The following is a 21,861-nucleotide window of genomic DNA, read 5'->3' on the forward strand; positions in this document are numbered from 1 at the left end:
ATCGCCGAAGGCGATCGAAGAGGGCGGGGGGATGCCGCTGAGCAGCGGCTATCATGTAGCGAGCCCTGGGCTCGCTACATGATATAGAAAAAAAAAAAAACTGCCGCGCTGCCTCCTGGCGTATTTTTTTATACCGCCAGGAGGGTTAACTACTGGATCTATCCAAGTTTGCAGCCAGATTTAAATTTACAAAACTGTCGGCAGCTGAAATTGTTCTTCCATGCAAAATTAAAATCTTCACTCTTCTGCTGGAGTACAGATGGCCCAGAAACTTAACATCTTGCCACAGAGTAGGAGCCCTTGTTACTCATTTTACACATCAGGGCTGAGGCCTCTTTTCCACAGGCAGTTGAACTGTGTGCTAAGCAGGCAGCAGCGAGCAGTTACCAGGCAGCAGCAAGCAGTTACCAGGCAGCAGTGAGCAGATACCAGGCAGCAGTGAGCAGATACCAGGCAGCAGTAAGGAGTTGCCAGGCAGCAGCGAGCAGTTGTGAGAGTTTGAGAGGCATTTCACTGCCTATCAACTGCCTGTGGAAACGAGGCCTAAGGGCCTTTTCCATGAGCAGTTGATAGGCAGTGAAAAGACTGTTTAAGGCCTCTTTTCCACAAACTGTTGAGCTGTGTGTTCGGCAAGCAGCTACCAGGCAGCAGTAGTGAGCAGTTACCAGGCAGCGACAAGCAGTTACCAGGCAGCAGCGAGCAGTTACCAGGCAGCTGCAAGCAGTTACCAGGCAGCTGCAAGCAGTTACCAGGCAGCTGCAAGCAGTTACCAGGCAGCTGCAAGCAGTTACCAGGCAGCAGTGAGCAGATACCAGGCAGCAACAAGCAGTTACCAGGCAGCAGTGAGCAGATACCAGGCAGCAACAAGCAGTTACCAGGCAGCAGTGAGCAGATACCAGGCAGCAACAAGCAGTTACCAGGCAGCAGTGAGCAGTTGTGAGAGTTTGAGAGGAATTTCACGGCCTATCAAGTTCGTGGAAAAGAGGCCTAATGGCCCATACTCACGGGCTACAATTGTCGCCCGTGAGTATGAGGCGTTGCACGGGCGCGCACCCCGAACCGTCGCTGCTGTCGCCAGACGATTGGCGCGGTCAATCGCCTGGCGACAGTTGCCGCCGCAACTGTCGCTAGTCCGCGTGAGTATGCGGACTAGCGACAGCAACCTCCATAAAGAACATGGAGCTTCTGGCGGGGGGAGGAGGAACGTCGGCGACAGCTTCCGTCGCACCGCTGGTCCCTCTTCCACGTGTGTACGCGGAGGGACGTGGGGACCAGCTGTCGCCGAACTGTCGTGCACACACTCCCGTGTGCTAGCGACAGCCCCAAAAAGTTGCCTGTAAGTATGGGCCATAACTCTCACAACTGTGTGCTACTGTCTGGTAACTGCTCACTGCTGCTTGGTAACTGCTGCAAACTGTGTGCAAGTTATAATGGGAGCAGTAAAAATCGCCAGGAAATGCATTTGGTTGGTGCGGTCCTAAGGCCTCTTTTCCAAGGACAGTTGATAAGCAGTGAAATGTGTCAAAATCTCACAACTCAACAAAATCACCCACAAAACACTTGTGCAATGAATGTCTATGAGAAGGTTCATATCAGTGTGCTGTGCGTTTAGCAAAGCGGTGCCTGGACCATTTTTGGGGCGATTTTGCCTCAATGGAAGGTATAGAAAACGCAAACACTCACAAAACCGCTTTGTGCAGCGATTGCATTCGCGTTTTTAAAAATAAATACATTGTATTTATTCTTTTCCGGGTCAAAGAGTTCTTCACTTCCTGAATTGTGTCAGGGAGTGAATCACAAAACTGCTCTGGAAAAGCGCTTACACCAGAGACGCAGCGTGCAGTGGAGCGCCGCGAGGGAGAACCCCCCCCACATACACACACACCCACCCACAAAAACGCTTGCTTTTTCAATTTTAAGTGAGAATGAGGCCTAAAACTGGGGTTAATGCGCTGCCAGGCTCTCCCCGGCACAGGAGGGGTTAATGCTCTGCCAGGCTCTCCCCAGCACAGGAGGGGTTAATGCTCTGCCAGGTTCTCCCCGACACAGGAGGAGTTAATGCGCTGCCAGGCTCTCCCGAGCACAGGAGGGGTTAATGCTCTGCCAGGCTCTCCCCAGCACAGGAGGGGTTAATGCTCTGCCAGGCTCTCCCCAGCACAGGAGGGGTTAATGCTCTGCCAGGTTCTCCCCGACACAGGAGGAGTTAATGCGCTGCCAGGCTCTCCCGAGCACAGGAGGGGTTAATGCGCTGCCAGGCTCTCCCCGACACAGGAGGGGTTAATGCGCTGCCAGGCTCTCCCCGGCACAGGAGGGGTTAATGCTCTGCCAGGCTCTCCCCAGCACAGGAGGGGTTAATGCTCTGCCAGGTTCTCCCCGACACAGGAGGAGTTAATGCGCTGCCAGGTTCTCCCCGACACAGGAGGGGTTAATGCGCTGCCAGGCTCTCCCCGACACAGAAGGAGTTAATGCGCTGCCAGGCTCTCCCGACACAGGAGGGGTTAATGCGCTGCCAGGCTCTCCCCGACACAGGAGGGGTTAATGCACTGCCAGGCTCTCCCCAGCACAGGAGAGGTTAATGCTCTGCCAGGCTCTCCCCAGCACAGGAGAGGTTAATGCTCTGCCAGGCTCTCCCCAGCACAGGAGAGGTTAATGCACTGCCAGGCTCTCCCCAGCACAGGAGAGGTTAATGCACTGCCAGGCTCTCCCCAGCACAGGAGAGGTTAATGCACTGCCAGGCTCTCCCTGGCACAGGAGGGGTTAATGCGCTGCCAGGCTCTCCCCGGCACAGGAGGGGTTAATGCTCTGCCAGGCTCTCCCCAGCACAGGAGGGGTTAATGCTCTGCCAGGCTCTCCCCAGCACAGGAGGGGTTAATGCGCTGCCAGGCTCTCCCCGACACAGGAGGGGTTAATGTGCTGCCAGGCTCTACCCGGCACAGTGACAGGAGGGGTTAATGCGCTGCCAGGCTCATCCGGCACAGGAGGGGTTAATGCTCTGCCACGCTCTCCCCGGCACAGGAGGGGTTAATGCTCTGCCACGCTCTCCCCGGCACAGGAGGGGTTAATGCTCTGCCACGCTCTCCCCGGCACAGGAGGGGTTAATGCTCTGCCACGCTCTCCCCGGCACAGGAGGGGTTAATGCTCTGCCAGGCTCTCCCCGGCACAGGAGGGGTTAGTGATGCCGGGAGGCGGCTGGCAGGGCGCACGGGTCGGAGGCAGGCAGCGGTGGGGCCGGTAGAGGGGCAGGCTGGGGCCGGTGCAGGAGACGGGGGTCTGCCCCGCGCGCCGGTGGAGTGACGTCACTTCCGGTGCTGGAGGAAGATGGTGGTCACAGCTGGCAGCAGTGGCGGAGGGGAGAGGAGGCGGCGGCGGGTCTGAGGGGAGCGCAGAGCGGCCGGAGGGGCTTCCCGGGACCCCCAGCCAGGGGTGGCCGCTCCCGCCCGCCTGGAGAGGTGAGTGGCCCGTGCTGGCTGGTGAGGAGGGTGACCCGGCGGACGGCTCCGGAGCGCACAGCTGCCTCTCCCGCAGCGGGGCCCGGACCTGGGGAGGGGGGCAGTGGAGGCTGCGGGTGTCGGGGGTCTCCGGGTGTGCGGGGTGAGGGTGGGCTTAGCTGCAGGCGGGAGCGCGCATCGCTTCTCACAAAGCGCGCTCCCGCCGCCGCTTCTCACTCTCTGGCTACATTGTATCTCCTGCAGGCCACGCCCCCAATGCAAGGACTGGCGGCTCGGGCGGCCAATGAGACGTCAGCGGGCGGGGACATTTCCGTTCATGTCCATTGCGTGGGGCGGTGACAGACTGAGGAAAGGGCGTGGCTACAGGACAGGTGGGGTCTGGGTGCAGCTGGAGAGGGCCTGTGAGGTCAGAGAGTCACCAAATCCCCGGGCCTCAGCCAGCTACAGCTGTGTGTACTACAAGAGCCTGCACTGCCAGCAGCACACTGCAGTGATCACTGCTAGAGCCTGAGCTGCCAGCAGCACACTGTAATTATTATTGCTAGAGCCTGCACTGCCAGCAGCACACTGTAATGATCACTGCCAGAGACTGCACTGACAGCAATACACTGTAATGGTCACTGCTAGAGCCTGTAATGATCACTGCTAGAGTCTGCACTGCCCCTAATACACTGCCATTATCACTTCTAGAGCCTGCACTGCCATTATTACTGCTAGAGCCTGCGTCGCCAATAATACACTGCCATTATCACTGCTAGAGCCTGCACTGCTACTAATACAATGCTATTATTATTGGTAGAGCTTGCACTGCCACTAATACGCTGTCATTATCACTGCTAGAGCCTGCACTGCCATTATCACTGCTAGAGCCTGCACTGCCATTATTACTGCTAGAGCCTGCCCTACCACTAATACACTGTCATTATCATTGCTAAAGCCAGCACTGCCACTAACACACTGTCATTATTACTGCTAGAGCCTGTACTGCCACAATACACTACCATTATCACTGCTAGAGCCTGCACTGCCATTATTACTGCAAGAGCCTGCATTGCCACTAACACACTGTCATTATTACTGCTAGAGCCTGTACTGCCACAATACACTACCATTATCACTGCTAGAGCCTGCACTGCCATTATTACTGCTAGAGCCTGCATTGCCACTAATACACTTCCATTATAATTGCTAGAGCCTGCACTGCCGTTATCATTGCTAGAGCCTGCACTGCCCCTAATACACTGCCATTTTCAATGCTAGAGCCTGCACTTCCACAATACACTACCATTATCACTGTCAGAGCCTGCACTGCCATTATCACTGTCAGAGCCTGCACTGCCATTATCACTGTCAGAGCCTGCACTGCCATTATCACTGTCAGAGCCTGCACTGCCATTATCACTGTCAGAGCCTGCACTGCCATTATCACTGCCAGAGCCTGCACTGCCATTATCACTGCCAGAGCCTGCACTGCCATTATCACTGCTAGAGCCTGCACTTCCACAATACACTACCATTATCACTGCCAGAGCCTGCACTGCCATTATCACTGTCAGAGCCTTCACTGCCACTAATACACTGCCATTTTCACTGCTAGAGCCTGCACTGCCACAATACACTGCCATTATCACTTCTAGAGCCTGCACTGCCACCTATGCACTGCCAGAGCCTGCACTGCCACTAATATACTGCTGTTATCACTGCTGGAGTCTGCACTGCCACTAAGATGTATATGCAAAAGATGGGTGCTGTGGCTCTCTGCCCAGGTGCTCCCAGCGGCTGCCAGTGCCCAGCAGATCCATGGGGCAGCTGGCGTGCAGCGGTCTATTTTGTGGGTGGTCCTGGGGGATCCTTTTTTTTTTACTTGTGGTTCTTCCACCAAAGGCTGAAATGCGGAGCAAACTTGTCCTTTCATTTTTGCAGGTGGTTTACGGCGCTTTGCGATAACGATTATTGCACTTGTTCACGATTTTTTTAGATCGTGGCAAAATACATTATCGCTGTAAACACACACAATGGGCTCTATTCTCAATGATTTACCGCATGCGGAAATGCACTTGCGGTAAATTCCTGACTGAAAAAAAAAACATCTTGACATTCACAAATGTTTACGCATGAAATTTACCGCATGCGTAAAATTTTACGCATTAATTACCCGCATGCGTAAAAATTGCGATAAAAGTCCGCAAAAGTCGGTAGTTTCCGCAAAAAAATCCAAATTCACAAAAAAAAAGAGGCGCCTTATTTCTGTCTTAACTACCGAACTTTTATCACCTACTAGTACTTGGTGATATATTTCGCTTCCCATTGACTTAAATGGAGTCTGGAGCCCTGAGTGCCGTGTTTGGTGGACTTTAATTTTTTTTTTTGGACAAGTTTTTTTTATGCAACTTTTTTTCCGCATGTTTACTATGTAATTACGCGTTTCCCAAATTTTTTACGCATTGTTCCCGCATGCGGGAAACATGCGGAACATTTTTAGTGAATGTGGAAATTTTTCGGTGCTTTCCGCAGGCGGTAAGTTTACGACCAAAAAAACATTACCGCACATGGTTTTGTGAATAGAGCCCATTGTGCGGAAATAAGCGGAATTCTGTCCTAAAAATGTGCAAAAGGAACACAGACGAATGCAAATAGAAATTTTCCTGAGCAGGCCAGCCATAGACTTCGCTGGCCAGTTTCGGTTTCGTTGTGCGCTGCAAATGCGCACAATTCAAACTAATGTGTTCCCTGCCTTAAAGGAATACTTAAGTCTAAAATAAAAAAATGATCTTTACTCACCCGGGGCATCCCTCAGCCTCCCGAAGCTGGATGGTGCCCTCGCAGCCCCGCTCCGATCCTCCTGTCCCCGCCGGCGGCCACTTCCGGGTTCGGCGACAGCCCCCGACAGGCTGGGAACGCGGCTGATTTTCCACGTTCCCAGCCGCTATATTATCCTCTATGCTGCTATAGCGTATAACATATACGCTATAGCAGCATACAGGGTGATATAGCGGCTGGGAACGCGGAAAATCAGCCCCGTTCCCAGCCTGTCGGCGGCTGTCGCCGAACCCGGAAGTAGCTGCCGGCGGGGACAGGATGATCGGAGCGGGGCTGCGAGGGCACCATCCAGCTTCGGGGGGCTGAGGGATGCCCCGGGTGAGTAAAGATCATTTTTTATTTTAGACTTAAGTTTTCCTTTAAGGCCTCTTTCACACCAAAATCCACATTCACATATAGTGGCTGTATAGTGTAATGGTTAAAGTAAATGGGAAAACGCACGCACACACCCCCCTACCTTACCTAAGGAGGGGGAGGGCTCTGGGGCCTATAGAGCCTTCCTCTCCTCTCATAGTCCCCGCATTCCAGCACTGGCCCCTCCATTTGGATCCCCCGCCACTGGCAGCTTCGGAAGTCTTTGGCTCTGTTCTGTGCCTGCATGAGCGTGCCCGAATACAGCTACGGGGGCAGCCAGTGCTGGAATGCGGGGATCATGAGGAGCGGGAAGCCGCTATAGGACACAGAGCCTTCCCTCTCCTTAGGTAAGTATCTGTTTTGATGATTTTTTTTTTCTGCTTCCCATTTACTTTAAGCGCTCTGCCTCTGACACAAGAGACCAGGTTTCAAATCTAGGCTCTATTCTGTAAAGAGTTCTTGGGCTAGAATCCCTAACACTGCTACTGCCTACTGAGCGTGCCCTAGTGGCTGCAGCTCTGGTGCTTTGAGTCCACCAGGAGAAAAGCGCAATATAAATGTTATTTGTCTTGTCATGTATTCGTTTAACCACACATACGGCACACTTCATGTGCAGTAAAACACACATGGCAACAGTATTATTCATTTTATGCAAAAATGTAGATGTGCATGCCTTCAAGTTTCTTTTTCTGCATGCACGAGTTCAGCTCCACTTTAAAGGACAACTGAAGCAAGAGTTATATGGAGGTTGCCATTTTTATTTCCTTTTAAAGTGGATCCGAGATAAACTTTTACTCATTGCATAATTGTGTTCCTTTCATATAGTTTATAGGGCATTCCTCAAGCCAAATACTTTTTTTGTTTTATTACTCTAATTCCCTATAAACTAAATAAGCCTCGCCCACAGCTTTTCAGAGTGCCTTGGCATTTTCAGACAGTAGCAAGGGCTTATGGGAGCTCAGTCTGGGCAGGAGGAGGAGGAGGTTACTAGCCATTGAGTTCAGAGGCAGAGGGGAGGAGGAGAGGGGACTGAATTTACACACAGGCAAGCTGATAGCATCTCCAGCCCTCAGCCTGTGACAATGTGACAAACAGAACATGGCTGCCCTCATTGTATCACAGGAATAAATAATCATAAAGTTTTGATGCTAGATATGCTGTGTAAACTATCTAAACTTTAGATAAGATGTATAGACAAGTTAATAAAACCTGTTGGTTCTGTCAGATTTTAACTGCTTACTTTTTTCACTGGAGTGGTCCTTTAACCTCCCTGGCGGTATTCTCGAGTGTAGCCCGGAAGCTCTATGCCGAGTATAGCGCCGCGGGTGTTTTCACTCACCTCCCGGGGGATCCAGACATCGCTAGCTGTTCTCCTTCCTGTCTCTGGTGAGATTGACGTCATCAATCTCACCACAGAGTTACAGCACCACCCGGAGGACGGAGGTAAAATTGCAGCGCTGGAGCCCAGGGAGGTGAGTGAGAGCAGGGGCTGCTGCAGGCATTCTGGCGGCATGATTTTGTCCTGATTTTAGGGTCTGAAACGTTTTAAAAGACCCTAAAATCCGGAAATGGAAGTTAACAGGAAATAAATATGGCAGCCTCGCTTTAGGTTCCCTTTAAAGGCTAAAAGCAGATTCTTGGTCGTTACCAGAAGCCTCTGTAGCACAAAACATTGTAGTGGCTAATCCATACACTAGCAGCTTGCGCCACTACGCCCGCGGCAGAGATCCGTACTCACAAGCCGACTGTCAGTGTAGTGATTGAGTCAGCGGTGTGGTTTGTGTTGTGACCGCCTCACCGGATGGCCAGCCATGACCTAGAGACCTGCCATGCGGTAAGCTCTACGAGGGTTAAATGGAGAAGCAGGTCAGATTCTGAAACAGGAAACCCTGTGTGGCTGAACGTGGACAGGCGCGCTAAAACAGGAAGTTTTACTTTTTTTTGTTTTTTTCACACTGGGGACTATCCAGAGAACTTTTCTGTAAAAAGCTGCTTTAGATTTCACAGCAGAACCTGTTGTTTCAGCTTCTGTACAGCACAGAGGCATCGAGTCCTGACCCTTGTGGGTAGCAGTAATTGTGTAAATGTACGCACCTTAAGGAGGAGGTTCTAGCAAATTGGAAAAAGAAAAAATGTACTTACCCAGAGCTTCATCCAGCCGCCACTTGCCGCAGCTCTGCTCCCAGATGGTGGCACGGGGTCCCCTCCGTCGCAGATGCCGTCCTCACCAGTAGTTCTGATCCTGCGCAGGACACTCCAGACCACGTCAGCACGACCCGAGCGGCTGTCACGCAGGCGCAGTAGCAATCTGCAACGGAGGGGTCCCCAGGCCACCGGCTGGGAGCGGAGGTGCGGCGTGGGCACAGGATGACTGCCAGGGACTGGAGGAAGCCCCAGGTAAGTAGATTTGTTTTTTTGTTGTTTTTTATTTGCTTGCATCTGTCCTTTAAGGCTGGTTTTACACTTCAAATGTGCGTTTGCTATGCCGTAACGTACCGCTGCGCACAAGAGGACTACCACATGACCCTGCGGCAGAGTGTGCTGACAGAATCATATGCATAGAATCAGGCTCCAAAAGTGCTTAGTAGGCCATCCTGCAGTGTTAGGGAGTATTGCCCAAGGCCTCCTTACTGAATGGGTATTGGCTTGAGCCAGGATACGAACTTTGTCTCCTTTGTCAGAAGTTTTAAATCTGTGTGTGTGTGTGTGTAGTGTGTGTGTGTAGTGTGTGTGTGTGTGTAGTGTGTGTGTGTAGTGTGTGTGTATGTGTAATGTGTGTGTGTGTGTGTGTGTGTGTGTGTATGTGTGTATTGCCTCTTTGGGATGTGCATTTCCTGTTAGCAGTGCCGCTTGTAGCAGAGGCTCGTTTTGTTGGCAGGGTCACTTGGTGTTCACCGGAGCTTCGGAGGACTTGGCGCTCAGTAGAGACAAGTTCAGAGCTGTCTCGCTCGGGAGAGAAGCAGAGGGCCACATTCCTGGGCTTTGTGGAGAGGAAAACTGGTCTTGCCGCTACTTGTCACATACCAAACTTTAGCGGTAACCGCTCTCCACGTCTGGTTCACTGACTGTACACAATGTCTGCGTTGTACAGCTAATCAGGGGGCCACCGCCGGCTGCTGCACCACCACCATGGCTAGTCATTCTCGTGGTGCTCGTTCTTTAGGACCTCTTGTTAAGTCTTATTCACTAAGGCTCTCATTTTTGTTTTTTCTGTTTATTTTAGGCCGTCATGACTGAAAGTGGCAAGGAGTGCCGGGTGGCGTTCAGCCCCAGCCTTGGGGACATCGTGAGGGTGAAGACAGAAGTGGGGACTGAAGTCGATGAGCGAACTTATAACCAACAATGGTGAGCATGGTGTAAAACAACAAAAGTCAAGTCTAGTTTAGAGGACCCAGCAGGAAACCTCATAGGGAACAGTTCTCCAATCACAGCCCCCTCCAGTGGCCTCACTAGGGAGGTGCGGTAGGTGACACCAGCAGATGGGGGGGGGGGGGGGGCACCAAGCTCCAGGCTAAAAGAGAGAGGAGTAAGTAATATAAATATAGATCTTTATAACTACAACAAAATATTATTGGTTTTACTTAGTCTGGTGAGGTTGGAGGGTCAAGGGGTTAAGAGAGGGGTGACACCATGAGTTTTTGCACCGAGTGACACCAACCCTAGTGACGCCTCTGGCACCCTCTACAGGACGAAGTGCTGTCATTCTCCAAATAGTATAGGTGTAGTTTACTACAACCTATCTGAAATCTAAAAGTGGCAAAAGGCGACAAGACCGCCAGAGAACGCATTGGCATGAGACCATCAAAGTTGACACAGGATTGTGTTTAGGGCAACTGGCGGAAATGGTACAAGATTGGACAGCATGGAGAGAGCTAACCCATAGAATCGCCAAGAGTTGGATACGACTGAATGGATAACATCATCATCATATCAAATCTAGCAGTTTGAGAGGCAGTGCTGTCCACCCAATCACGTTAGTAGAATTTTCCTTTCGAGGTTTCCTGCTGCATCCCCTAAACTAGGCTAGCACCTTAAAACGTATCACTGGATCAAAACAACACTCTTTAAAGAAGCCTCTTAAAATTACACTGTTTATCCCCTTCTACACTATCACCCCATGTAAAACGCTGCTATCCCGTCGCAGAATGCTGTTTTTAACCTCCCCAGCGTTTAATTTACCCAGGATTTCTGTGCAAACAGTGATAACATTTATTTTTAAAACTTTTTTTTTTCCTGTAACTTGCCAAAATGTGTCAAGCAAGGGTCTAGTATACAGTGCAGGAGAGTATTGATGTGTATGCATGTTTATACTGTTCACAGCATGTTTTTTTTGAACGGACATTTCTGTCCATACCGCTAGGGAGGTTAAAGCCCTCCCCCAAATCCCCGGGGCAATGTTGGGGGAGCGCTTCCTTGTAGAGGCAGAGCTTACCGCTGTGGCTCTGCCTCTACTCGCGTCAACCGCCGCCTCTCCCCGCCTCTCTCAGTCTTCTTTCACTGGTCAGTGGTGATTGGTGCTAATGGAGGCAGAGCTGCAGCTCAAAGCTCTACCTCCCTGGGCAGCAAAATCCACGACCAGGAAATCGTGGATGACTGGTCAGACTGGGAGAGGGGAGGGGGTGAAGGAATGGAAATGAATGAAGAGTGAATGTCCAGAGTGTAAAGTATACATGTGCTGAAGTGAGCAATCCAGAAACAAAAGAGTCACAGTCAGATCGCTCACTGGGTTCTTGCCTAAAATCAGAGCGGCAAGGATGAAGGACGTGAGGTGACTGTAAAGGTAGCCATACATTGAGCGATTTTGCATTGAGCGGTTAAGCGATTTACTTTATTGGGCGGTTAGTTTAATGGATTGAAATTTAATCGACTAGTGGCCCACCCACGTCAAGTGATACCCTATGTGGTTCACCTTCACGGATCAATATGAACAATGGTGTGCCTTTATGCTCTGACTCCAAAAATCGATTCTTTGTGGATCTAAATCATGCTCGATCGACAAATCAACGGGATACACCCAGATATTGTTAATTGGCAGGTTGCGCGTACCGGAACACACTTGATTCTCTCGTGATTGGACTGCCAAATCGCTAGATGTATGCCCCCCTTCATACTGTGACTCCTAGTTATCAGCTTAGCATAACAGAACCATCACACCGGGAGAGGGGAGGGGGTGAGGGAATGGAAATGAATGAAACGTGGATGTCCAGAATGGAAAGTATACATGTGCTGATGTGAGGAATCCAGCAGCAAAAGAGCTACAGCCAGTTCACATGTATGGCCTGAATCATATAGGTCAGCAGGATCATGTGATAATGCGCTGATCTTTGCAGTGTGGATGCAGCAGGGAAGAGTAACGCAGTGTGACGTGGCGTGCAAGGGCCCTTAACCATATTACATTTTAAAGAGAACCTGTAACAAAAACAAGTTCCCCTGGGAGGTACTTACCTTGGGAGGAGGAAGCCTCGGGTCCCAATGAGGCTTCCCTCTCCCCTGTAGCTGCAGGCAGTCCAGCGCTGGATCCCCCGGAGTGTCCTGGAAACCTCCCTCGACAAGCCTGATAAGCGCTGATTTATTTACCTTTCCTGGCTCCAGCGGGGGCGCTGTTGTGGCTCTCCCCACGGAGATAGGCGAAAGTAGCCGATCTCTGTCGGGTCCGCTCTACTGCACAGGCGCAGGAGAGCGGTCCGACAGTGATCAGCTATTTCTGCCTATCTCCGAGCGGAGATCCAATACTGCGCCTACGCTGGGGCCGGGAAGGTGAATATTTACATCCACGCTGTTCGGGGAGCTTTATCGCCGCCGCCGTGGGACCGAGGAGGACGAGGGAAGCCTCAATAGGATCCGGAGGCTTCCCCCACCCGAGGTGAGTACCCCCCAGGGGAGGTTTTATTTTTTTTTGGTTACAAATTTTCTTTAAAGGAGTACTGTAACCAAAAAAACAAAACAGAGAAATCGGTTAACTTACCTGGGGCTTCTACCGGCTCACCGCAGATGTCCTGTGCCCGTGCCAGGACAAAGAATCCACCAGTCACCTGCTGCGGCTCACTACATCGCAGATACCGGAAGTGAGCCGCGGTAGGTGACCGGAGGATCATTTTGTCCCGACACGAGCACAGGACGTTTGCAGGGGGCCGGTAGAAGGCCCAGGTAAGTTAAACTCTTTTTTTTTTTTTTACTCTTTTTTTTGGGGGGGTTACAGTACTTCTTTAAAGAGTTGTGCATCACCGCATATTTTTAAAAATAAAGATGGAATTTCAGATCCGTGCCAGTAACCCTTAAATGTTTGTCTTTGTCTTTATTGCCTTTTAGCTCTGCAGGCTCCAACTCCCGCTGCATGGACGTAGAACCCAAGAGAATGAAAGATAAGCGGGGGGCTGCAGTGACCAAGAGTCTCCAGCAGGTGGACTTCTGGTGTAAGTAGAACTATAGCTTCAAGGACCACTATCGCAAAACACTTTGTTTTTAAGTACCCCCATAGTAGTTACTGCAGAGACACGGAGCTGACTGACTCGGGGAGCTCTCTAAATAAACCATTGTTGTAACTGTGGCGATTGGACTTCCGTAAGGCTCCAGCTCTGGACTGGATTTAAGCCAAGGCCACATAGGCCATGGCCTAGGGCACAACAGGATCAAGGGCGGGTGGGCAGCAGGCTATACTGGGGGGGGGGGTCACCTGTCTACCTAACCAGGCTATCTATACGAAAATGCCGGAGGGTCTTCTGGCTTCTAATACTAGAGGGAAGGGGCTATCTAAACTTGAGGGGGGGAGGGTTATCTGGCTACCTATATTCGAGGGAAGGGTCAATGGGCTACCTATACTGGAGGGAGTGAGAAGGGGTCATTTAGCTACCTATACTGAAGTGTGACGGCTGCTGACAGTGGCCTTGGGCGGTAAAGAGTACAAATCCGGCCCTGCTCCAGCTGCAGAAAGCTGCCTTGAAGCAGCAACTACTGTAGAGAACTTAAAAACAAAGTGTTACGCAATTGTGGTCCCATAAAGCATACCAAAGCCTAAAAGTAGATGAGAAACGGGGGGAGCAGGCATGTATGGTAAGCTGTCCTGATGCTCCCCTCACTTCTCCTATCTGTCCCCTGCTTCACCTGTAATTGCCCTGGTGTCCCCGTCTTCCAGTCGGCTTGTTCGGGATCATTACGCGTTGGCTGGCAGGGCTGTGGGCGTACTACAGCACGCGTTCGCTGGCCGGGAGCGCTCTGAGCATGCGTATGATGTCTCAACGTCACGTATTTGGAAAGAAAGGTGCATTTTTCAGTTTTGCTTCCATGATTAATTAGAAGCCCATAATTTCAAAAGTAATAGTAATATACCCTCTTGACATACAAATAACATGTTAAAAAAAAAAGTTCAGTCCCTAAGGTAACTATTTATGTTTTTTTTTTTTTGTTTTTTTATTGTGTATTTTTATTTTTCCGCAAAAGTTTTATTTGTGTAACTTTTGAGGAGTGTGGAAGGTAAGGGGTTAATTTTAAAGGTAAATATAGGTCTTAAAAAAATAAATAAATAAATTGTGTAGCTGTAATTTTACTACGGTATTTGGCATACTATTATTATACAAACAGTAAGTAATGTCACTTCTAGCAAGTAGTAGAAATATGTCATTACCAACAGATTTTGGACTAGCCCATCTTCTCATAGGGGGGGTTCTCAGAGTTTTCTTTATTTTTAAAAGCGCTTAGTGAATGGCATTTGCTCTGTCCAGCTGCCAAAAGAGTGTGCAGCGAGCAAGGAGGCTGGCCAGCATCTTTTTATACATCTTTTTCAGGGAATGTCTTTATAAAAAATAAAGGTCATGCCACGGGCTGGAGGAAGCCCCAGGTAAGTGGAAATTGATTTTTATTTTTTTCTCCACCCTCCCTGAACCTTCCCTTTAAGAATTTCGCAACAGTTCCTCTTTAAAGAGAACCCGAGGTGTGTTTGAAGAATGTTATCTGCATACAGAGGCTGGATCTGCCTATACAGCCCAGCCTCTTTTGCTATCCCAAACCCCCCTAAGGTCCCCCTGCACTCTGCAATCCCTCATAAATCACAGGCTCGTTGTGCAGGCTGTGTTTACATCTGTAGTGTCAGTCTCGGCTGCTCCCCCGCCTCCTGCATAGCTCCGGTCTCTGCCCCCGTCCCTTCCCTCCAATCAGCAGGGAGGGAAGGGACGCAGGCGGGGACCGGAGTTCTGCAGGAGGCGGGGAGAGCAGCAGACTGACACTATAGAGATAAACACAGCCTGCTCTGACAAGCTGCTTGTCAGCAGCGCTGGCTGTGATTTATGAGGGATTGCAGAGTGCAGGGGGACCTTAGGGGGGTTTGGGATAGCAACAGAGGCTGGACTGTATAGGCAGATCCAGCCTCTGTATGCAGATAATATTCTTCAAACCCACCTCGGGTTCTCTTTAAGGCTAAAAAAAAAAAAAACAGTTTAACTCACCTGGAGCTTCTTGCAGCCCCCTGCCGTAATCCTGTACCCGCATCATTCTTCCACGAGTCTCCAGCAAGCAGCGGCGACCCCCTGACAGCTCGCTGGTTCCGGCCAGTTGGAGGCTGCTACGTATGCGTGGCCCCCAGCAGCGCGCACCCTTGCTGAGAGCGTTCTGTGCATGCGCAGTAGTGATTCCTCGTATTGCACATGCACAGAATGCTGCTGAGCATGGGGACGTGGTGAGGAGGCGCATGGCCAACCAGCTTTCAGGGGGCTCGCCGGAGGGTCTCGGAAGGATGACGTGGGCACAGGATGACTGCCGGGGAGCTGTGAGAAGACCCAGGTAAGTTAAACGTGTTTTTTTTATTCAGCTTTATATTTCCTTTAAAAGCGCTACAATTAGTTTCTTTGCCATCATTCTACAGACCGGACATCTACAGTGCTTCCGTAAAAGTATTATTTTTTTTCCACATTTTTTAAATTGTTACAGCCTTATTCCAATGTGAATTAAATTAATTTTTTCTCAGAATTCTACACAGAACACAACCTATAATGACAACGTGGAAAAAAAAAAAAGTTTACTTGATGCTTTAGGGCTCTTTCACATCAGAGCTTGCGTTGGAGAACGCTCAAAGCATACATTTTGTTGTATGCGTTTCAATGCGTTTTGATATGCGTTGCACTGCAGTGAGTGTGCGTTTTTAATCCGTTTTTAATGTGTTACAGCACATAGAAAAACGCAGGTAATTTTTTTTCTTTTAGTTTTCAACTTTCTACATTGTTCCTCTGTTGCATTCTGGGACTGATTGCCTGCGCTAACGGATTAAAAACGCGCATAGTGTGCGTTTTACATTGACTAACATTGTAACGCATAAAGCTAGCATCGGACGAAAAACTGCGCCTGGGTGCAGTGTAACGCAACACACAAAAAGGCTGCGTTATATGTGAAAGCTAAAATGAAAGTCTATGGACTTTCATTTCACCTTGGGTAACGCAAACTTTACCCTTTCCATTGAAACGCAGAAAATCTGCCCTAATGTGAAAGAGCCCTTAGCAAATTTATAAAAAAAAAGAAAAAAATATGAGAAATCACACATATTCACAGCCTTTGATCAATACTTTGTTGATGCACCTTTGGCAGTTATTCCAGCCTCAAGTCTTTCTGTATATGAAGCCACAAGCTTGGCACACCTATCCTTGGCCAGTTTCGCCCATTCCTCTTTGCAGCACCTCTCAAGCTCCATCAGGTTGGATGGGAAGCGTCGGTGCACAGCCATTTTCAGATCTCTCCAGAGATGTTCAATTAAATTCAAGTCTGTGCTCTGGCTGGGCCACTCAAGGACATTCACAGAGTTGTCCTGAAGCCACTCCTTTGATATCTTGGCTGTGTGCTGAGGTTCGTTGCCCTGCTGAAAGATGAACTGTCACCCCAGTCTGAGTTCAAAAGCGCTCTGAATCAGGTTTTCATCCAGGATGCCTCTGTACATTGCTGCAGTCATCTTTCCCATGATCCTGACTAGTCTCCCAGTTCCTGCCGCCAAAAAACATCCCTGCAACATGATGCTGCCACTACCATGCTTCACTGTAGGAATGGTATTAGCCTGGTGATCAGCAGTGCCTGGTTTCCTCCAAACATGATGCCTGCCATTCACACCAGAGAGTTCAATATTTGGCTCATCAGACCAGAGAATTTTGTTTCTTGTGGTCTGAGAGTCCTTCAGGTGCCTTTTGGCAAACTCCAGGAAGGCTGCCATGTGCCTTTTTACTAAGGAGTGGCTTCCGTCTGGCCACTCTACCATAAAGGCCTGATGGTGTATTGCCATGGTTGTCCTGGAAGGTTCTCCTCTCTCCACTGAGGATCTCTGGAGCTTTGAAAGAGTGACCATCGGATTGTTGGTCATGTCCTTGACTAAGGCCCGTCTATCACAATCGCTCAGTGTAGATGGCCAGCCAGCTCTAGGAAGAGTCCTGGTGGTTTTGAACTTCTTCCACTTACAGATGATGAAGGCCACTGTGCTCATTGGCACCTTCAAAGTAGCAGAAATGTTTCTGTAACCTTCCCCAGATTTGTGCCTTGAGACCATCCTGTCTTGGAAGTCTACAGACAATTCCTTCATGCTTGGTTTGTGCTTTGACATGAACTGTCAACTGTGGGACCTAGGTGGACTTCAGTTAAACTGCAGAAGGATGATCGGGGAAACCGGATGCACCTGAGCTCAATTTTAAAGGGGAACTGAAGAGAGAGGTATATGGAGGCTGTCATGTTTATTTCCTTTTAGACAATACCAGTTGCCTGGCAGCCCTGCTGATCCTCTGCCTCTAATACTATTAGCCATAGCCCCTGAACAAGCATGCAGCAGATCAGGTGTTTCAGTGGTTCAGATTTATGAGTCTGATCTGAGAAGACTAGCTGCATGCTTGTTTCTGGTTTTAATCAGATACTACTGCAAAGAAATAGACCAGCAGGGCTGCCAGGCAACTGGTATTGATTAAAAGGAAATAAACATGACAGCCTCCATATACCTCTCTCTTCAGTTCCCCTTTAAAGAGAAACTCCAACCTAGAATTGAACTTTATCCCAATCAGTAGCTGATATCCCCTTTTACATGAGAAATATAATGATTTTCACGAACAGCCCATCAGGGGGCGCTGTATGACTGATTTTGTGCTGAAACCCCTCCCACAAGAAGCTCTGAGTACCGCGGTACTTTGAGGAAACTGCCACAATATAACAATGTTCACAGACAGGAATTCGCTGTTTACAGCTGTCTCTAACAGCCAAAACAGCTAGGAGCAGCTACATAACCTGCCCACAGTAACAATGTCACCATGTAATACATGTCAGAATGTAAATCGGGGAGAGGAAAGATTTTACAATGCGCAAACACTGACTAAATCATTTATACATAATTATGGTAAAAAATGAAGCACTTTTTTTACTACATTATTTTCACTGGAGTTCCTCTTTAAGCTTTGTGGCAAAGGCTGTAAATACTTATGTACATGTGCTTTGTCAGTTTTTTATTTTTATTACATTTTCCAAAATCTCAAGTAAATTTTTTTTGTCATTATGGGGTGTGTAGAATTCTGAGCGAAAGAAAATGAATGTAATCCATTTTGGCTGTAACTTTACAAGGAGTGGAAAAAGTGATGTGCTGTGAATACTTTCTGGATGCTGTAACTTTAAAAATATTGGATAGTTTTTATTTCAGTTTTAAATCCATATAATTCCAAAGGGTTCCCATACTTTTTATTGCTACTGTATTTATTTCCTGAATAAATTGTATCAATGTGGTGTTCAGTAGTGTGATTGTAATGCTAAACAGAGAATGATGATGGCAGGAGATACTGATAGATGTACAGAGATGTTACATCCCCCTGTAAGTAGCAATGTGGTGATCAGTGGTGACTGTAATGCTATACAGAAAATGATGATGGCAGGAGATACTGATAGATGTACAGAGATGTTACATCCCCCTGTAAGCAGCAGTGTGGTAGTCAGTGGTAATTGTAATGCTAAACAGAGAATGATGATGGCAGGAGATACTGATAGATGCACAGAGATGTTACATCCCCCTGTAAGCAGCAATGTGGTGGTCAGTGGTGACTGTAATGCTATACAGAGAATGATGATGGCAGGAGATGGATAGATGCACAGAGATGTTACATTCCCCTGTAAGTAGCAATGTTGTCTTCAGTGGTAGTAATGCTAAACAGAGAATAATGATGGCAGGAGATACTGATAGATGTACAGAGATGTTACATCTCCCTGTAAGCAGCAATGTGGTCATGCAGTGGTGATTGTAATGCTAAACAGAGAATGATGATGGCAGGAGATACTGATGCATGCACAGAGATGTTACATTTCCCTGTAAGCAGCAATGTGGTGGTCAGTGGTGTAATTGTAATGCTAAGCAGAGAATGATGATGGCAGGAGAAACTGATAGATGCACAGAGATGTTACATCCCCCTGTAAGCAGCAATGTGGTGGTCAGTGGTGTAATTGTAATTCTAAACAGAGAATGATGATGGCAGGAGATACTGATAGATGTACAGAGATGTTACATCCCCCTGTAAGCAGCAATGTGGTGGTCAGTGGTGACTGTAATGCTAAACAGAGAATGATGATGGCAGGAGATATGGATAGATGTACAGAGATGTTACATTCCCCTGTAAGCAGCAATGTGGTGGTCAGTGGTAGTAATGCTAAACAGAGAATGATGATGGCAGGAGATATGGATAGATGTACAGAGATGTTACATCCCCCTGTAAGCAGCAATGTAGTGATCAGTGGTAATTGTAATGCTAAACAGAGAATGATGATGGCAGGAGATACTGATAGATGCACAGAGATGTTACATCTCCCTGTAAGCAGCAATGTGGTGGTCAGTGGTGTAATTGTAATGCTAAGCAGAGAATTATGAAGGCAGGAGATATGGATAGATGTACAGAGGTGTTACATTTCCCTGTAAGCAGCAATGTGGTGGTCAGTGGTGTAATTGTAATGCTAAGCAGAGAATTATGAAGGCAGGAGATATGGATAGATGTACAGAGGTGTTACATTTCCCTGTAAGCAGCAATGTGGTGGTCAGTGGTAATTGTAATGCTAAACAGAGAATGATGATGGCAGGATATATTGATAGATGTACAGAGATGTTATATCCCCCTGTAAGCAGCAATGTGGTGGTCAGTGGTAATTGTAATGCTAAACAGAGAATGATGATGGCAGGAGATACTGATAGATGTACAGAGATGTTACATCCCCCTGTAAGCAGCAATGTGGTCATGCAGTGGTGATTGTAATGCTAAGCAGAGAATTATGAAGGCAGGAGATATGGATAGATGTACAGAGGTGTTACATTTAAGAAATCAATATTACAAATCAAAAAGTTTTTTGAGTGAAATGTTTTTCAAACCAACCAACATTATTATTATTATTTTTTTTGTGAAATTTTGCGGCAATCTCTAACACCCATGTAGGTAATACCGCCAACAGCTTCCACAGGACTTTCAATCAACCAAAAAATTGGATTGGTTTAGTCGAATTGAATTTTTGAAAAAAATATTGTAATGTTTGTGGTCACCTTGATTATTGCAATAAATTTTTGTCAGCAGAACCGCTGAGGATTTTTCCTGTAGGCAGTGCCTCCAGTAACTCCTCTGTCTCCCCTGCAGTCTGCGAGTCCTGCCAGGAGTACTTTGTGGACCAGTGTCCTAACCATGGGCCACCTATCCTTGTTGTGGACACGGTCATCCCCATGGGAACACCGGACCGGGCGGCGCTGACGGCACCGAGAAGGATTGAGGTGGTGAAGGACAGCAGTGGAGAGAGTGAGGTTCGCTGCATCGACGAGGTCATTCCCCGAGGTCACATCTTCGGCCCATACGAAGGGCAAATCTCCCTGCAGGACAAATCATCCGGCTTCTTCTCCTGGCTGGTATGTGCTTGCTTAACCACTTCCCCACCACAGCTTATTTTCCCTTAAAAACCAGAGCAATTTTCACACATCATGCGCTTCCTATTCATTCACCAATAACTTTATCGCTACTTATCACACCAACATGATTTATATATTGTTTTTTATTGCCACAAATTAGGCTTTCTTTGGGCGGTACTTTTTGCTAAGAATTCTTTTATTTTATATGCATTTTAAAGGGAATAAAAGAAAAAAACATTGTTTCTTATTTTTCATTATAATTTTAAAATAAAATTTGCTGCTGTGGATAAAACCCACAACTTTTGTTTGTCTCGATTATTACAACGTTTAAATTGTGTCCCTAGTTCAGTGGATGGTGACAATATTTTTTTAAAGGTATTATTTTTCTGTTTGTGTTTAATATACTTTATCAATAATTGCAAGACCTAATTTGCAAGAATAACAGTGATATACTCTCATGTCATACATATTAAAAAATCCCTAAGCAAACGATTTATGATTTTTTTAATACTGTCACTTTTTTTTAAAAAAAACAACGTATCTATAGCGGAGGGGTAACTAGGGGGTTAAATTAATGAGGATTTTTTTATTTTAACATTTGTATGTGTATTTTTATTTTTGGCCACTAGATGTCCCCACATTATCCTGTGTACACAGGAAGTAGTGTAAAACTATGTCTTTTACTTTCATTTTGTAAATCACCACCGGCATCTCATTGATGCCAGATGATCATTCACTATTGGCACTCTGATCGGTGGAACCCATGTTCCTTTTCCCAGTTCAGTACTCTGCCACGGGCGCATGCACGGGGCGCACGCTGCTGTAAACTGAAGGATACGTGTATCTACGCCCTTGGTGCTGGAGTGAAGTCAGCAGGGTAGTAGATTCACGGTAGCTGTGTGATACCGTGTGAGCCGTGATACACGGCTGTACAACTTGAAGGGCCACCGTAGTGAAGATTCTACCACCCCTATAGCCATTTATGTAACAAAAGCAGAATAACATATTCAATACATTTTGTACAAAAACAAAAAAAAACAAAACACTCAACACACGTAGTCCCTGTATTATGAACGACTTACCAACGGCCTGAAAATGTGAAATTTTATTCTGTGGGAACAAGTGAAAACATTTTCATTCAAAAAGGCTGGATCCTAGGGAGGAGGATGCTGCAAAAAGTTACTGCGAGCTACACTCAGCTGAAGCTCGGGTTCAAAATCTAACACTTACTTCTTAGGGAGGGAAGCCTCAGGATCCTATTGAGGCTTCTCTCGTTTGTTCTAAGCTCCCTGTTGCTGAGCTTGAACCCCCCACCCCGTTGCTGAGCACGACCACCCTTCACATTCGGACCACGCAGCTCCTTTTTGTGGG

The 21,861-nt window shown here is 48.0% G+C and overlaps 1 protein-coding gene across 1 annotated transcript in view; it reads left to right on the forward strand.

Moving 5' to 3' along the window:
- The first annotated feature begins 3,242 nt into the window (after positions 1-3,242).
- Positions 3,243-21,861, forward strand: part of PRDM11 (PR/SET domain 11) — a 36,391-nt gene continuing 17,772 nt past the window's right edge. The window contains exons 1-4 of the mRNA XM_068259692.1: positions 3,243-3,449; positions 9,847-9,968; positions 12,933-13,036; positions 20,228-20,490. Of these exons, the coding sequence (XP_068115793.1) occupies positions 9,853-9,968; positions 12,933-13,036; positions 20,228-20,490 (483 nt within the window). The 5' untranslated portion in view covers positions 3,243-3,449; positions 9,847-9,852. The remainder of the gene's footprint in view (positions 3,450-9,846; positions 9,969-12,932; positions 13,037-20,227; positions 20,491-21,861) is intronic.

This window comes from Hyperolius riggenbachi, chromosome 11 (assembly GCF_040937935.1).
Source record: "Hyperolius riggenbachi isolate aHypRig1 chromosome 11, aHypRig1.pri, whole genome shotgun sequence".
NCBI lineage: Eukaryota > Metazoa > Chordata > Amphibia > Anura > Hyperoliidae > Hyperolius > Hyperolius riggenbachi.